This window comes from Pinus tabuliformis, chromosome 9, assembly GCF_031772625.1.
Source record: "Pinus tabuliformis cultivar Carrire ecotype Pingquan chromosome 9, CPIR1, whole genome shotgun sequence".
Taxonomy (NCBI): Eukaryota; Viridiplantae; Streptophyta; class Pinopsida; order Pinales; family Pinaceae; genus Pinus; species Pinus tabuliformis.
This window is the reverse complement of record NC_142307.1, coordinates 937,065,756-937,083,434: the sequence shown is the minus strand read 5'-3', so window position 1 is coordinate 937,083,434 and position 17,679 is coordinate 937,065,756. Positions and strand designations below refer to the sequence as shown.

The 17,679-nt window shown below is 35.9% G+C and overlaps 1 protein-coding gene across 2 annotated transcripts in view; it reads right to left on the bottom strand.

The window, feature by feature from the left end:
* SPPL2 (SIGNAL PEPTIDE PEPTIDASE-LIKE 2) overlaps window positions 1-17,679 on the bottom strand; it is a 170,874-nt gene that overhangs the window by 61,698 nt on the left and 91,497 nt on the right. For both annotated transcript variants that reach the window (XM_089446161.1, XM_089446162.1), the window contains exon 7: window positions 16,030-16,064. In XM_089446161.1, coding sequence (XP_089302287.1) covers window positions 16,030-16,064 — 35 coding nt within the window. The remainder of the gene's footprint in view (window positions 1-16,029; window positions 16,065-17,679) is intronic.

Below are 17,679 nucleotides of genomic sequence, written 5' to 3'. Positions count from 1 at the left end.
CAGCATGTACTTGTCTCTGAAATTTTTGGCCATCTCCCAAACATGCGAGAGAGAGAGAGGCTACCGAAGTTGTAGTACAAACCAATCAAGAGAAGAAAGAGAAGGATGTTGTGTGTGACTAATGTCAAAATGAGGAGAGACGTCACTCCTATTTATACAATTCGTTGAGGCTGAGGAGACACATCCAATGGGCTTCTTGAGCCTATGTTTGACTGAGGCCAACATTGACAATTTGTGCATGACAATGAATAAATTCAAAATTCCACTTGTGCTTGTCCGAATGAAATGATCTTTATATCAAAATTGGACCTCTCGAAAAGAGAAATCCAATGCAATAATCATCTCCATCATATGAGTTGTCTGAAGGTGAAATTTGGCCCTAGTTGCCAATTTTAACAAGAACGAATAACAAGATATATTTCAGCAAAAAGAGAGTTGCAAATGGAGCGGACAACAAGCTATATTTCAGCAAAAAGAGAGCTACAAATGGAGCGGACAACAAGCTATATTTCAGAAAAAAGAGAGTTGCAAATGGAGCAGACAGCAAGAGATATTCCAGCAGAGAAAGAATTGGAAATGGAGCTTGTCTTCTTGAGCTCGTCTTCAGCAAAGCTTTGATACCATGTTGAAATTCTGATGATCTATGTTGTTACAATCACTTAAATCCAGAACTTTTTTATGCTGTAAAATAAATTAAGTAATTGTAAATAGAACATAAACCATATAACCATATGCACAATGGAAGACAGCCAAAAACTCAATGAGACGCAAAGAAGTTAGGTCAATGACCAAGGCACAACCCACAAGGGGAAAACTCAATCAGATTCTTCTGTTAGAAATCAATTGTTCAGCAGAGATACAAAGTACAATGAGAGAATGAAAAATTTTACCCAAATCTGAAGAAGATCTCTGATAGCAATAGCTTATGCAAACACTAAATCACATTGGCTCTCCAAAATCTGCTCTTGCTCTTCAAGACTCTCTCTCTCTTTCTCTCTAGACTCTCCAACTCTCTCTTTCTCAAGTTCAAATTTTCTTTTCACAAGCACAAGTATATCAAGTGAGGATGAGAGGTACAAATATATAGGAAGAGCAAGGAGGTTGAATTCATGGGGAAGTAACTCTTATGCCGTAAGGACGAGTTACATATGCCAAAATAGGAGTATAACTTATGCCATAAAGGAGAGGAGAGTAACTTATGCATTTAGGAGAGAAGTGTAACTTATGCATTAAAGAGGTGTAAGAGGAATATTTTTATGACGAGTCATTAAAGTGTGTAAGAGAGTTTAAGACGTGCGTAAGAGCATTAAAGAGAGAAAGGAAATGAATCCATTAAAAAAAAGAGTAACATATGCATTAATTGAGAGGACTTACATATGACATGATTGAGAGACTTGAATTTCTTTTTATAATGATAATATAATAATATTATAAAGAGGATAATAGTAATAATATTAATATTATTGACTAAGTTAAAAATTAAACAATTGAGATTGATTAAGGACAAGTGAAGTGATTTTCCATCATATATATATGACTACGAATTATTGGAAGGTGATTTACTATTTTTGGAAAGTCATGGTTGCAAAGATGGACATGACTTTCTAACTTAAGAAATTCATTTTAAAAAGGTCATAAATGAAATTTATTCAACGAAATTCATCCCATAATTGCTAATTTTCAACAAATACTAGTGTTCCAAGGAGGCGCATCGCCCGAGATGGGGAGCGCACTGCCCACATTTCCCATGCTCTTGAAACAAGGGGATGCCTAGGGAAATATTTCCCCACATCCCCATTTTGGGGAAACTCAAGGACACGAAGGGGGGAACATTCCCCTGTGTGCGAAGCGTATTTCGCCAAAAGGGGTGTTTCTGGGCACCCCCCCAACTGAAAAAAGGGGTGGGCGCCAGCCAAAATATTTGCATAAAAACAATAATTTATTCATGGGGTATCCTATTATTCAACCCTAGTGCCTTAATAATGTTATGTAATTAATGGTAATGTTAAATTTTTAGGTAAAACCTTTTCACTTAAATTTTTAAAATTATCATTAATTGTTTTGGGATGTTTGAGAGTGGTTCCAACCTCAATGGATTTCACATGGAGAAAGTAGAATTTTAGATTCCACTCAAATCCAACAGACTTAACAGTTTCCCTGGTTTTAGTATTGGGGGCATTGAAACGTTCTTATTGGATTCTATCACGTATGAATGTATGGAACTAGCGTTTAATCAAGAGCACCAAGGCCTCCATGTACCTCGATGTTGGTGGCATTGATTGTTGAAATCCTCTATCATGACCCTAGTGAAATTGTACCTATCACTCAAACAAAATCTCGATTTGACATGTTAGGCTTTTTCTATCTTATTTTAATGCTTATAGGGTGATATTGATGATGAGGATCCTAGTGTAATCAATGATTTTGATGAGATGTAGGTCTTTGTTGTAGCATATTTTTTTTGGACTACAGAATCCATTTAGAGCCTCTATGTTGATGTACGTTTAGTTCAAAGATGGATTTCATTCTATGTTATTTTGGTTATATACAATCATGTTATATGTATGAGAAACGTTACATATTTGTATATAATGGTTTGGATTCATATGGATATATGTTGTCGCCTTAATCCACACTTAGGATTATCATGGAGAAAGTTCTTAACTCCACTTGGTGTGACCTTGCGGGCAAGTTTCAAGTTGAGGTTGTCACTCAATTCTCAATTCCCCTTCGTCTAGGCTTACTGCTAGTGAATCCAAGGGGGGTGTACCCTAAGGATGACTAAGGTTTAGCTAGTTCAAGGCTAGCAAGTTAGTTTTCTAGGAGTTAGTATAAGATGCTTTGATTTATATGTAGCATCCAATCACAATTATAGGCTCAGTAGGCATGTGCAGCCACAAATATAGCAAAATAAGACCCATGCCCAAATAAGATACTTGCTAAGGATATTCCAAGTAATAGATGTAACTTTGCAACACAACTTTGAAAGATAACAAAAAGCCACAAGATAAACGTGAAAGTAATGTTGGCAAATTATAACTCTAGCAAGTGCAACAAATGAAACAAGTACTTGAGTATGAAATATATGCTTATCAACTTGGAGAAATGCTTTAAGTGATAAATGTAATACTTGAAAGAAAATAAGATCTATCTCAGATAATAGACCAATTCCAAACGTAAGCATATAAAACACAAATTAAAATGATGATGTTTGCTTTGTGGGGTACCTACTTTGTAATGCGACGAGACTTATCTCGGTTTAATTTATGTTCTCTAAGCTCTAAAACAAGTTTCAAAGAACTTTGTTCCTCAATCCTAATCCTCGCCTAGACCTTGAACTCAGAGTGAGGATTCAAAAGGGGTGGAGGGTCCCTAATGTCTACTTCAATCAACTTATTTCAGAGGTGGTTTTGTTAGTGCAATGATTGAAAAGAAGAGATGCTTAAATAAATCACATTTGACAATAAAGCCAACTTATCAAAGCATAGCAATTAAAATAAATGAGATTGCAAGAATGATATAAAGGAGTAAGTTAATCCACTAACTAAAAGAAGGGAGCAATTGCAATAGATAGATAAATTACACAAATGGCTTTATCAAGTGAAGTTAGGCAAAATCATTGGACATGTCAAATTTGCATAACATGTAAATTGAGATGAAAATTAGAGAAACTTGAGATGCATGAAAATCAAAGAAACAAAGTAGCCACTCAAGCAACCATAAGAAAGGACACCTCCCTCAATTGGGGAAAAGGGATGCCAAGGGGAAAATCCTCAACTCCCAAAAGAAAGTGTTATCTTTTATTAAAGTCAGATTCCTCTTGTTGGATGAGGGATAGAGAGGGTCCATTGGAAAAGGGTTTACAAGAACTTCCCTCAAAGGGAAGGATACCCTTTCCAATCAAGTTGCAAGAGAAATGGACACCCAACCCAAAAAAAAGGTTACAATGATTTTGAGTTGTTGAGCATAAGAAAGTCAAGCCTCTTATATAACCGAAAAGAACCTGTTACGAAGGGGCGCTCCTTCTTACAAACAAAGAGACCATGACATTATTTCATATGAAATAATAAAGCTTGAAAGAAACCAATGTCACAATGATGAGAGGATGAGCATTAATAGAGATGGTCCTAATGTAGTGAAGGACACTGTTCACGGCAATTACTTCCAGCCACAGGTTAAATATGTGTTACGATTTACCATGAAAATTTATTACATGGTCAGGTTTGCAGATTCACATCAGCCAACAATTGGGGAAGTGTATGAGCAAACGGATCACATATTGGGACAGATTAAAGACATTGTTGAGCCTCGATATATCACCTTGTATAATTATATTCGTGCATATGTGGAAAATCGATGGGAACTGCTAAAAATTCCACTGCATGCCTTAGCATATGTTCTTTGTTCTTACACATAAATACTATCATGCATCATGGAATTCAACACCAGCACCTGGTGGGGGGACCAAGAGAAAACCACACCAAGATCCAGAGGTTCTAGCTAGTTATACGTAAGTGTCCCTGAGGAGGAGTGTGACATCATAAGGAAACAATTGAGCCACTATATCCTTGCCATTTGTGCATTTGGGACCAATCATGCAATTAAACATCGAGGGAATTTGTCTTCTCTAGAGTGGAGGAACATACATGGAGGTGCTACTCCACATCTACAATGTATGGCAATACAAGTGATCTCACAGGTGGTGAACACTTCTTCTGCAGAGAGGTTTTGGATCACCTATACTTTCATCTAGTCTTAAAAGAAATATGTTGAATGTTAATTGAACAAAGAGCTTGGTTTATGTTCATTACAACTTGCAATTGTTGTCCCATTATTGTGCGGATGTAAAGAAAAATAAAAACTTTAAGATTTCGGGAAAAATCCAAAGGAGGCCAATTTGGAGGATGGGGTGTTGCATTTAGAGCAATAGGAGGATGATCTTATCCAAGATGATGATGATTGTATTGAGATGGTAACCCCATCGAATGTCATTGTCCCTACATTCCAGTCTTCAACAGCAGCAGTAGGAGCTTCATCTTCAGTTGCACTACCACCATGTCGAAGCTCATGTAGTGGTCGTGGTGGTGCAAGGAGGAGAGATTAGTTGACAGATTCACAGTTCACTATATTTTTTGTCATAGTCTATAGATGATAGATTAGACTCTAGAGTCCTCAACTTCAGTGTTGTGAATTTGAACTTTTGAGTCTCCCTAGTTTAGTATGCAGTTGGTGGTGGTCAGGTGGCTTATTTTGTAAACATTATTATTGGGTCATGACTCATGTTGACAATTGCTAACTTGTTATAGATAAGTTATTTGAATGATTTATCTTCTAAATGTCTACCTTCTATTATATGCTTAAAAGTTTGATACTTTTTAAGTGTTAATTTTAGATAACAATGGTATGTTCTATGCTTAGCACAATTTGTTGAAAAATGTAACTAAGTTCGGTCTTCATAAAATGTATTTGTCAAAAGAATTTTTATTATTGTTACAATAACTTATTAAAGCATGGATTTCATGCTTGGGTCATCATTTTATTAGTCAAAGTCCTCATTGAGGACTCCTAGTATCAATAAAGAGTCAATAGAGTCATTGTATACTTTATGAGACCCTTCTTTGGCTTTCGAACGATGTAAAAAGAATTATTTTTGAGTCAAAAATAAATTATGTAGAATTATCTTTTATTATCATCAAGACTAATGCCAAGCAATAAAAGGAAAACACGAGATGTAGGCACACTGTCAAGGCAAAACCCCACTCTAGGGGAAAACCCGGTCAAAATTCTTCCTTCAGTAGATTCAAAATGAGATGACCAAGACCCAAAACTACTTCGATCCATCAAGTCAACCTTGTCATGTCATACTTCTAATTCTATGGTAGTCTAATCATTCTCCTATAGCAATTAGGCTTCTTCACACCTCAGTCCTTGGTCCTTGTGATTTCACCAAACTTGCATTTCTGTAATAGTACTGAGCATTGAACTTCACTATGATAGCATTGAATTTCTTGTGATAGCACCGAAACATTCATACTGAGATAGCACCGAATTCATTGTAGTAGCATCGAAAGATCCATATTGTCATAACACCGAATTTTATTGTGATAGCACCGAAAAATTCTCACTGTGACAGCATTGAATTACTGTCTTGTTGGTTTCCGCCATAATTTGCATTTTCTTACAGTAATTGTACCAAACTTACTTCAAAGATCTGAACTAGTCTGAGCTTCTTCACTGTAATACCAAAACTTGTCTCTGAAATTCTTATCCGAACTTCTTGTCTTGTCCTTAGAGCAAAGTCCCTCATATTTGGAGATTCAACTTCAACCATTCCACAACAAACATCAATCATGCAAATCAACTACATTATAAGCAAATCCCAACCAACCTTCAAAATTTCAATAAATACATACATGTCACAAACATACACACACATTTGTTTTCTCCCTACAAGATCAACAATCAAAACAATTATTTACACTCGTCAACGTAGCTAGTGCATAGCACATTTGAACAATTCAATCGAGAGCAACAACTCTACATGCAAGACTCTATTTGATCACAATCCTTATCAATGTATAGGTGGAAAATATTTGGGAGGATTATGTAGTCGACATGCAAAGAAATCATTTCAACATCATGAGGATCAACCCAACATTCAATCATGTTGAGCACATCACTTAAATACATGCATCAACCCTAACATTTTAAAAATTTGGATGCCACAAATCATATTTCTAGTAAGAACTGATTGTCTAGCCATTAACAGGTAAGAAGCCCCCAAATTTCATGCTAACATAATCTAGGCTCCTCCTTGACCAGATCTTATTCAACGGATTACGTCCTTTCCTATATTCCGATCAACTAGAGACACCAAGAGAAATATTGACAAAATCATCGCCTCTAACTCAAGATCGATGTGGACCCAAGGGACCATTCCCCTTGGCTGGAGACCTATAAGACATCACCAAACTAAATCTCTTACCAACAAGCAGTTGAGGTCACGTAGAAACCATCCGCTAGTTACTTTCTCCTAGCAACAAAACAAAGGAGGGTCCAGATCCTCCTACAACCTCCCGAGTGGTACCATTCTATTTTGTTAATTCTTCATTTAGCCTCGAGTGTAAGGAGAGCTAGACCCAAATCTAGTGGATCATGACCTAGGCCCCAACTCCTTTTTGTAGCAACCTATACTTGGAGTAGAGGGTTTCCATGTTTTAGCATACATAAATTATGCTTCTAATTTATTTCTCATTATTTATATAAGAGACCTTTTGGTACTCTTGCTTCCATCAACATCGTTATACACAACAAACACATTGAACTACTTTCGTAGTCATTTGTTGGACTTTAATATAATTAGCTTATTATCTTATCTTATCCACATTTCAAGTTTAGGGCACAAGCAAAAAGTCTCACTAATGGCTAATCTTGCAAGGATATGACTCCTTTAATTTTATAAACTACCAACCATTCCAAATATCAGAAAAGTGAAATCTTAGTTCTTCTCTTGACCCCAATCACATCAACCCCCCTATCCCCTCGGAGTAATTAAAAAAGAAAAAAGGAGCAATCACCTCTTCTGGGATTCTTAAGGATCTCTAGTTATAGACCTCAAACCAAACAACATCAAAAATATCTTCATACTATGTACCATTGTCTTGATATATTCAAGTGGCCAACCTTCCATATGAAAATCCCTCACAGCATCTCCCCATAAAAGAAAAAGAGCCTTGGATGTTAAGATTATTTGAACTTTTTGTTTTCTAGGGCTTCTTCTATGTTTACACCACTATTGCAACCACAAGTATTGACATTATTTATAACATAACCAATACCCTCTATGCACTATGTGCACCTTGAGGATATCGAGTACTTCTTCACCACTCCCCACCCTGCCACCTCCCATAAAGAAATTAACAAAAAGAAAAGAAAAAGCAATCAAATCTTGTGAGATTCATAAAGATCTTCAGTTTAGACCTCAAACCAAAGAACACAAAACATATCAGTTATAAAGGTCCTGATGCCAAACTCTCTTCATATGAAGTACCATTGTCCAAGTTTATTCAAGAGCCAACCTTCCATTTGAAAATCCTTCACCCCTACCCCTAGTGACCTCCACCCAAAAAAGAAAAGGAGCCTTGGATGTTAGGAGTATTTGAACTCATTATTAGTGCTTCTTTTATGTTTAAACCGGAAATTAATTCAACTATGACATAACCACAACAATTCAATATTGAACTCAACACAATTCATAGATATATTTACCAACACTTAACTATAGAGGTCACCCCTGAGTTGAGGCTATGAATCCACGATGAGCACACTCTCCCTATGGTTGACTCTAAGTTCATTTCTCATGGCCGAATTTCCAAGCTTATAGTCATTAATTGCGCCTTAGCAATCCCCAATCTGTAGCCCAATTCCAAGGCTTATAATCATAAATTACACCTATAGCAATTCCCAATCCATAGTCATTTTCGACATCAGCCTACACATCGAAAGTAATGGGAACCACTTCTCTACTCAGTAGTCCCTCAAATTATCCCACTTCCCTCTATTAGAAAATCAAAAAGGCAAAACGATTTTCTTATATGGATAATTACTTGTGATTCTTTTATCTTTATGTTCTTTTTTATCTTTTAGTTCATCAAGAAATTACCAAAACAATAACACAAGGACAACAGATGTGGGAGGAAAGCCAGGGCAAAACCCCTATCTAGGGGAAAACCGAGTCAACAATTCTTCCTTCAATAGTTTCTTGAGATAATCCAAGACTCTTTGACCCAAACAGAGACTTCCTCCACACCAAGTCAACCCTCAATCCTTCTTGCAGATGATAACCCTTCAAAAGCAACTTCGACCTAGCAACATCAACATGTAGTAGCAGCTTCGACCCAATCACAGCAGCAGCAATAGCAGCTTCGACTAAACTAGGAAAACATCGATCTCCCTTCATACACCTCAGATGTGAGAGAGAGTTAGCCCAAAATTTCGATGTTTGTGTCTTCTATCTTCTTCCAAAATCTCACACTCCTTTCCAGCTCTTCTACCAGCGCTTTTCCAACTTCTAGCTTCAGATATCGAACTATATGTGAGAGAATGAGATGCTCCAAATGAATTTGAACTGCCTTGTATATATAGCCTTCCAGTAAGGTCGAATTACCCTTCTTAAGGCCGACTTGGTGTGGAGGAGACTAAATTCATTTTTGACTCAAAAATAATTATTTTTCTTTTTACATGATTTGAAAGCCCAAGGAGGGTCTCTTTTAATGTACAATGACTCTAACGACTCAGACTAAATCCTAGAAGTCCTCAATGGGGAATTTGACCTAAAACATGATGATCCAAGCATGAAACCCATGCATTAATAAGTCATTATAATAATAATAATAAATATTTTCTTCATTCTTTTGATAAGTACATTTCATTGTGACTCAAATATTTGTATGAAGACCAAACCTAGTTACATTTTTCAACACTCCCTCTTAACTATGGAGGTATTCATAATGACAAGTACAAGGCAGATCTCATGACACATGAACCATGAAGAATTTAGGCACCGCAATGCCATGGACTAGATTCCTGACCAGGGCAATCTATCTAAGGTCCTCCAACAGTTTAGGCACCACAATGCCATGTACTAGATTCCTTACCAAGGCAATCTATCCTGGTGGGACTAAGATGGACTAAAGATTTCAACCTCTCTAGGTACCATCAGGCTTACTTGCTAACCAACAACCCAAGGATCTAGGTGTGTATCCAAGGTCTGAGCTCCATGATAATTGCCACCCTCCCTACTTCGGGAACTAGACATCAACACAAAATGTCGGCTAGATGTCCTCCCAGGCAATGTGTCCTACACACAAAGCCTCAACACTCCTGATTATTCCAATCAGTAACAAATCCTCCCTGATCAAACAGATCAGCAACAAATCTCTCCCGATCAAACTGATCGACAAACCTAAGCATGTAAAACATGCTATCAAACTTTCGAGAGATTTACTCATACAAATACAACCCCAATCAGTAATAAACTTTCAAATGTACATAAATACAAACCTTCAAGTTCTTTCAGACATCTAGATGTTGCTTCTCAACTTTTCACAGTAGGACCTAGAGCTTTCCTAATGAATCTTGACAAAAGATTCTTCAACAATACAACGTCCTTTCCTACTTTTCACGCAGTAACATGTTCTACAAATAGATTTGGCTCTTCTTATCTCAGCAGCCCTTCAAAATACATTCTTCAATTTCTTATTTCATCGTGACTTATGATATGACCTCCCTCTTAACTAGGGAGATTCCTTTCATCCAAGCTCCCTCTTAAATTTAGGAAGATTTCTGTCATCCAAACTCCCTCTTAACTTAGGGATATTTCTTTCATCCAAACTCCCTCTTAACTTAGGGAGATTCCTCTTCTTTTCTACGACATGAAAGAATCTTTCATGGCTTCCATCTTTCTTATCAGAGTCATCACGATCATCATCATTCACATCATGCTTATCATATCAATTTTACTTTACAAACATCTTCACCATTATGTACCTGCACAACCTAGATAGCAAGTACAACCAAAATCTATAGAAGCATGAAGTTAACCATATCAAAATCATGGAAGCATTCAACTTTAGACATCAAATTCTCAAACTTAGTTACAAACAAGAGACACATACTCTACAAATAGATTCAGTTCTTCTTATCTCAGCAGCCCTTCAAAATACATTCTTCAACTTCTTATTTCATCATGACTTATGATATGACCTCCCTCTTAACTAGGGAGATTCCTTTCATCCAAGCTCCCTCTTAAATTTAGGAAGATTTCTGTCATCCAAACTCCCTCTTAACTTAGGGATATTTCTTTCATCCAAACTCCCTCTTAACTTAGGGAGATTCCTCTTCTTTTCTACAACATCAAAGAATCTTTCATGGCTTCCATCTTTCTTATCAGAGTCATCATGATCATCATGCTTATCATATCAATTGTACTTTACGAACATCTTCACCATTATGTAACTGCACAACTTAGATAGCAAGTACAACCAAAATCTATAGAAGCATAAAGTTAACCATATCAAAATCATGGAAGCATTCAACTTTAGACATCAAATTCTCAAACTTAGTTACAAACAAGAGACACATACTCTTCCACATCTTGCTAAGGTTTTTCTCATAAACCTTAGACTATATCATCAAGACTTTGAGCATTTCATAACAACCTTCATTGCATCTGGGGTTTCAATGTTTCTTCCAGAGGTTTGACATACCCTACTACATCATATTGCAAACCCTAGAAACAATTCAAATAAATACATATCTATAATGCATCTGACAACTTTCAGAATTCATATGTTATACTTCCTACTAGGATTTAGTACAAACCCTAAAATTCACTCATAAGCTTCTAACAATCAAAAACAATCACAACGCAATTCAAAGTAACAACATGACTAGCTTCCACTAGGATTTGTTGTAAACCCTTGATTTTACTAAATCTCAACAACCACAATACAATTTCAGATTTTATCAACTTTTTATAAACCCCAAAATATCATATATCAGAGATTTTAACTTCTACTAAGGTTTAATTACAAAACCCTAGAATTCACAAATATTATCATCCTAGAGAATCAAACTTTGGCTAGGGCTTAGTTCCAAACCCTAGAACTCATGACCATCAACAATTAGTTCAACTCATACATCCAGGATTCCATCATCATGCACAAGCATATTATAACATGTGTTAATCAAACCCAAAGACACAAATATCAATACAAGTTAGACATATAACAAACTTGATCATACTAGGGTTTGATCCGACAAACACACACATGCCAAGGATTTCATTTCTAGGACATTATAAGGGTATTGCTTATACACCCTACCAAACCCTAATGATCTAGGGTTTCAATATAAAGCATGGCAAGCCCTAAATTACCAATACTTAAAAGGTTCAAGATTTCAGACATTACCATTCAACTCTAACAAGTTAGATTGTCATAACAATACCAAAACCCCAAACATAACATCATCAAAGCATCAGACATTTTCTTGACTTCAACAATAACCCCAAAGTAGGATAGGGTTTCACACATAATCAGCAACATACCCTTAAGTTAGGGTTTTTCACAAAGAACCTTTCTAAGGTTCCACAAGAGTAATCAAAGGTATAAGGAGGGTAGATTTATCTAATGATGAATCACCCAATCAAGAATCTTTAAGATTCCAAAAAGCTAGACACAATGATGTTAGTAATAGTTTATCAAGAATGAATATGAAGAGAGCAAAAACATGTAGTTCAAAACATACCTCTTCTTTAACAAACCTTGTAGTTCCAATGCTTTACCTTGTGAGGCCTTTTTCCTGGAGTCTTTGGCAAGTTTTTCCTAAACAAATAAAATATGAATAGAAATGTTATTAGCATTTAATGCAAGGAAAACTAAAAATGAAAAAGGTAATAAGATACTTATCTTTGAGGTTGGTGAGGGCTCCCTCCAAGCTTGAGGGATACCTATAATCTTAAGAACAAATAAAAAATGTTTTTCCAAAGTATGTTAAACCTACAAATACTAAAAATCAAAATAAAAATAACTAAAGCTTAGATCAAAGACTTAGTAGTGTAAGTCCCTTATATCCAATTCTTCAAGCTTAGTCTTCTTTGGAGATCCTTCTTCAACAACAATGGCTTGGTCTTTGCTTCTTTTCTTGTTCTTCATATTGTCAAGACAGTCACTTCTATAGTGACCCTTTTTGTGGCATTGGTAGCATTCTATCTTGGACATATCGACCTTCCTTCTTGGCCCTCTTGACTTCTTGGAGTGTCCTTTCTTGTGAGAAGCGGAGTATGCATTTGAAACCTTTTCTTCTTCGTTGTTGTATACTAATGAGATTTTCATATCTTCTTGGGTGCAAGCATTCCACAATTGCTCAAAGGTGGGAGCTTCTTTCCAATTATTGAGACTTTAAGCAAAAGAACTCCAATTAGGTGGTAATCCCAATAGTTCAGTGATTACTAGCTTATTTTCGGGTACAATTTCATCTACGGCTTGAAGTTCATCTCTAATTCTAGATATCCTTACAATGAAGGAAGCCACAGTATCATCCTTTGTCATTTATGTAGTCCTTAACTTATTCTTCAAACTTGCTACTTAACCGATGTTCTTGAGAGTGATTTTGACAAAGCTTCATACATTTATTGAGCATGGTCTATATTAAAAATGTATGGGACAAGACTGTCCTTAATGCTCTCTACCATCAGTGTCATAGCCAATATCTCTAATTCTCTATACTTTACCTTATCTTAATCATTGGATTCTTTGGTAGGTCTCTTCACCTTTCCTTTGACCAAATCCAAGACCTTGTTCTTTTCAAGGATGAGGTCAATTCTCTTCTTCCAAGATTTATAGTTTGATGCTCCTTCCAATTTCTCACTCTTTATTGTGTTCAACATTGTCCTTGAAGATAGTGAGCTTCTTCTCTTATAAGAGCCCCTTATATGATCTCTTGATCAATCCTTTAGATTCCTTCCAGTAGATACTCAAAACTACCTTTTTCCTCCTTCTCCTTGGCTCTGATACCATGTTAGAAAATCAGAAAGGCAGAAATATTTTCTTATATAGATAATTACTTGTAATTCTTTTATCTTAATGTTCTTCTTTTATCTTTTAGTTCATCAAGCAATTACCAAAACAATAACACAAGGACAACAGATGTAGGCAGACAGTTGGGGCAAAACCCCTATCTAGGGGAAAACCCAATCAACAATTCTTCCTTCAATAGTTTCTCAGGATAATCCAAGACTCCTTGAATCAAACAAAGACTTCCTCCACACCAAGCCAGCCCTCAATCCTTCTTGCAGATGATAACCCTTCAAAAGCAACTTCGACCTAGCAGCATCAACATGTAGTAGCAGCTTCGACCCAGTAGCAGCAGTAGCAACAGCTTCGACCCAATAGCAGCAGTAGCAATAGCTTCGACTAGACTAGAAAAACTTCTATCTCCCTTGATACACCTCAAAAGTGAGAGAGAGTTGGCCCAAAATTTAGATTTTTGTGTCTTTTATCTTCTTCCAAAAACTCGCACTCCTTTCCATCTCTCCTTCCAGCTCTTTTCCAACTTAGCACTTCCCAGCTTCCAACGTCAGATATCGAACTATATGTGAGAGAGTGAGATGCCCCAAATGAATTCAAAGTGCCTTGTATATATAGCCTTATAATGAGGTCGAATTACCCTTCTTGATGCTGACTTGATCTTCTTGAGGCCAACTTGGTTTGGAGGAGGCTAAATTCATTTTTGACTCAAAACTAATTCTTTTTACATGATTTGAAAGCCCAAGAAGGGTCTCCTTTAAAGTACAATGACTCTAATGACTCAGAATAAATCCTAAAAGTCCTCAATGGGTACTTTGACCTAAAACATGATGACCCGAGCATGAAAATCATGCTTTAATAAGTCATAATAATAATAATAATAAATATTTTTTTCATTCTTTTGATAAATACATTTCATTGTGACTCAAATATTTTTATGAAGACCAAACCTAGTTACATTTTTCAACACCCTCCACAACTCCAATCCAAGCTAGCTAGGGAATCTCATTAATGGGATTCCAAGGAATTATCAGTTGTAGCTAATTCCCTCATTAATAACAATTACCACTTTGTATAGCCACAATTTCCACTTAATTTGCAATCATAGCTTTCATAATTCAAATTTAGTATACACAGCACACTCAAGTACAATTTCCCTAATTCCCCAAACGAAGGACAGAGTGTTGGGTGAATTCCCATTTACTAATATTCCCCAAACGAAGGATAGAGTGTTGGGTGAATTCTCATTTTATAATAGGCTTAATTCTCTGATAATGGAATGGAAATCCCCTTCAAACTCCCCTCTAAAACCATCGAAGCTAAACATCGACACATTAGTTTGCTTGCATGGCAAACATAAGGATTTTAGTTGCATGGTACGGAGAAGGCATATATCTCCTTCATGCATTAATTCCCTAGGCTTAATTAAAATGTAATTACCTAATAATCAAGGGACATAATTAGGTCTTACAAGACTTTAGGTTGAAACCCACTAAGGTCCTTTTCCTTTGCCTACTTAAACCCCCTTGTTTTTCCCATCTTGTGAAGACATAGCCTCCATTCATTGTGTCCTATGCAACTAGTGACATATTTTATTATTATTCAATGTTCAACTACAATTTTCACTTGCCAACTTATAGCCATTCATCATCTACATAACAATATTGAACTAGGGATCAAAAATGGGTATTACATTATCAAAATGCATTGGCCACCTCACAATGGTGGATGATTTAAGATCTTGTACTAATGAATTGTAATGATGAGCCTCTAATAAGCCTGGATTGCCTACAAAGCTTCTAGAAAATACCACTATCTAGGTAGCATAGTTGCATTGTCCTACAAACTACCATTACTCAACTTGAAAGCCATCATGACATGAATGTCCTATCATGGTCACAATGGTCTTGAAGGTTTGTTCATGATATTGTCCTGTATATTGAACATATTAGTAAATCCATATTGTTTCCCTTGAATTTCAAGATAATTGGTGGCTAACCTTCATTGGCATCAATGTTCACACCAATGAAAAACAAGCCCATATACAACTTTTAAAACTAGGTTTCCTCTAGAATCTATCCCTAAGGAGTGATCCCATAACTAGCAATGTGGAAATTGTACATCTGTGTACCATGATTCCCTTAAACCAATAAACCTACACCTAAGATACACCTCACAAACTTGAGAAAAGGTTATCATCACTTGTCTAGTCCACTAATTACATGTAACTTGTTTATTGAGAAGTATACTTCATGTGTTACTTCATTGGATTTACGAATGAAGTTATGGTCAGTGAGCATTATGATTTCCCTGCCAATATACTCTATTTCACTATACACTTTAAAGTTAGTAAATGCAAAATTTATAACACATATCAATTACATCACTAAAACAAATTGACCATTAAGTTTAATAACCCTACAAAGTAATCAAAGCATACCTGGAGAGCAAGGCAACCAAACAAGTTTGCAAACCCTACAAACAAAACAAATTTGCATCATTAAAACATGTAAGACACATGGATCCACAATAGCAATAAATTGCATGAATTGTTTTTACCAAAGAGTGAATTCACATATAGGAAGACAAAATAATTCAAATAGTACAAAAAGAATAATTGTTCATTGTCCACAATGCAGAAAAATGGAAAGCTAAATCGTTAAACTAACCATCATAATTTGTCATTCAATAATACCTAAATGGGGGAGACAAACTAAACACAAACTAACATAAAATGTGCATGGTCTAGGACTTCAAACACATATACTAAGACTCCACAAAAACAAAAACTCCACAATTGCTCCATTACTTTTTACTCAAAAATTGTCTAAGATAAATGATTCAAATCAATAGCTTTCAGATATCTAACACATTTGAGTGACATTATTAGTTTTCATTTATCACTCATGATAGGATTGTTAATGATGGAAAAAATGTGTTATGAATTTATTATTATCTATCAGTTCAAGAATTCTTGGCAAACTCTTTGTGAAATGGGTTACGAATGGCTATTATAATATTATCAATAAATGGATAGTAACTATATTTGTCAGAGCTAAACAAAAATGGAAAAAACAACCACAAAGGGAAAGAGTGAAATGACTCTATGGTTGTTGGTTGTATTTTTCCTACATTACATCTATTAAAGGGATAACCAATGCATGTGTTCCCCACACGCACACAAAACCTAATCGATTTCATATTTCAACACCCCCCCCCACACACACACTTTTAATGTTCACAAAGAACAACATACAATGCATCATATCCAACTAGAGACCATGTGTCATGTTCAATCTTCCGCTAAGCCAAGTTTCTCTTACCCCTCATATTGGATGAGACTTGCACTTGTGATTTTCATCATAACACTTGTTATTTTTTGTCACAAGGTTCACAAGATGACATTGCTAGATCATTTAATGGACTGAAGATATATGTGTGCTTTGGCTTAAGGATATTGCTATTTTATTTTTTCTGAGTTGATGCTTTGGCAATTGACTAGAAGGTGTTGGATGAGATATCCTCATCGTGTTTTGATTGATGAGTTTGCATGATCCTAATGGTTGATATATTGATGATGTAGTGAGTTCCCTTTCTTAAACATTGATGACATGTTTGGAGTTTCAAGAAGTGTTTTTCTTGGCATTACAACATTTGTTTAACCCTTGATGCATAGCATGGAGTAGGAACCCATTAATTTAAGCTCTCTCAAAGTTCCAAGTGTTAATAATCGTTGCTTGGTGTAGTGATTAAAAGGGAACCTTTTTATAGCCCTCATTGTATAAATTAAAGCTTGCTTTTCCATGGTGGGATGCCCTAGCACTTTGAATGTCTTAGTACCTATGGTTTGCACCTTTGGCGAGTCAACATTGCTCTCTTGTGAAGCCCTACACATAGTTATCTTTTTTCACATGGTTACGTACATTTCAATGATCACTATCTTGTGATTGGAGGCTCTTAGTGTGAGCGTCTTGGCTCATATTTGTTGTGTTTACGCTTGGATAAGTGTATTATGATGTAAAACATGAATATTAACCACTAGATAGAGCATTCACCTTCATGCACAAATGTTTAGGTGGGTCACATTATT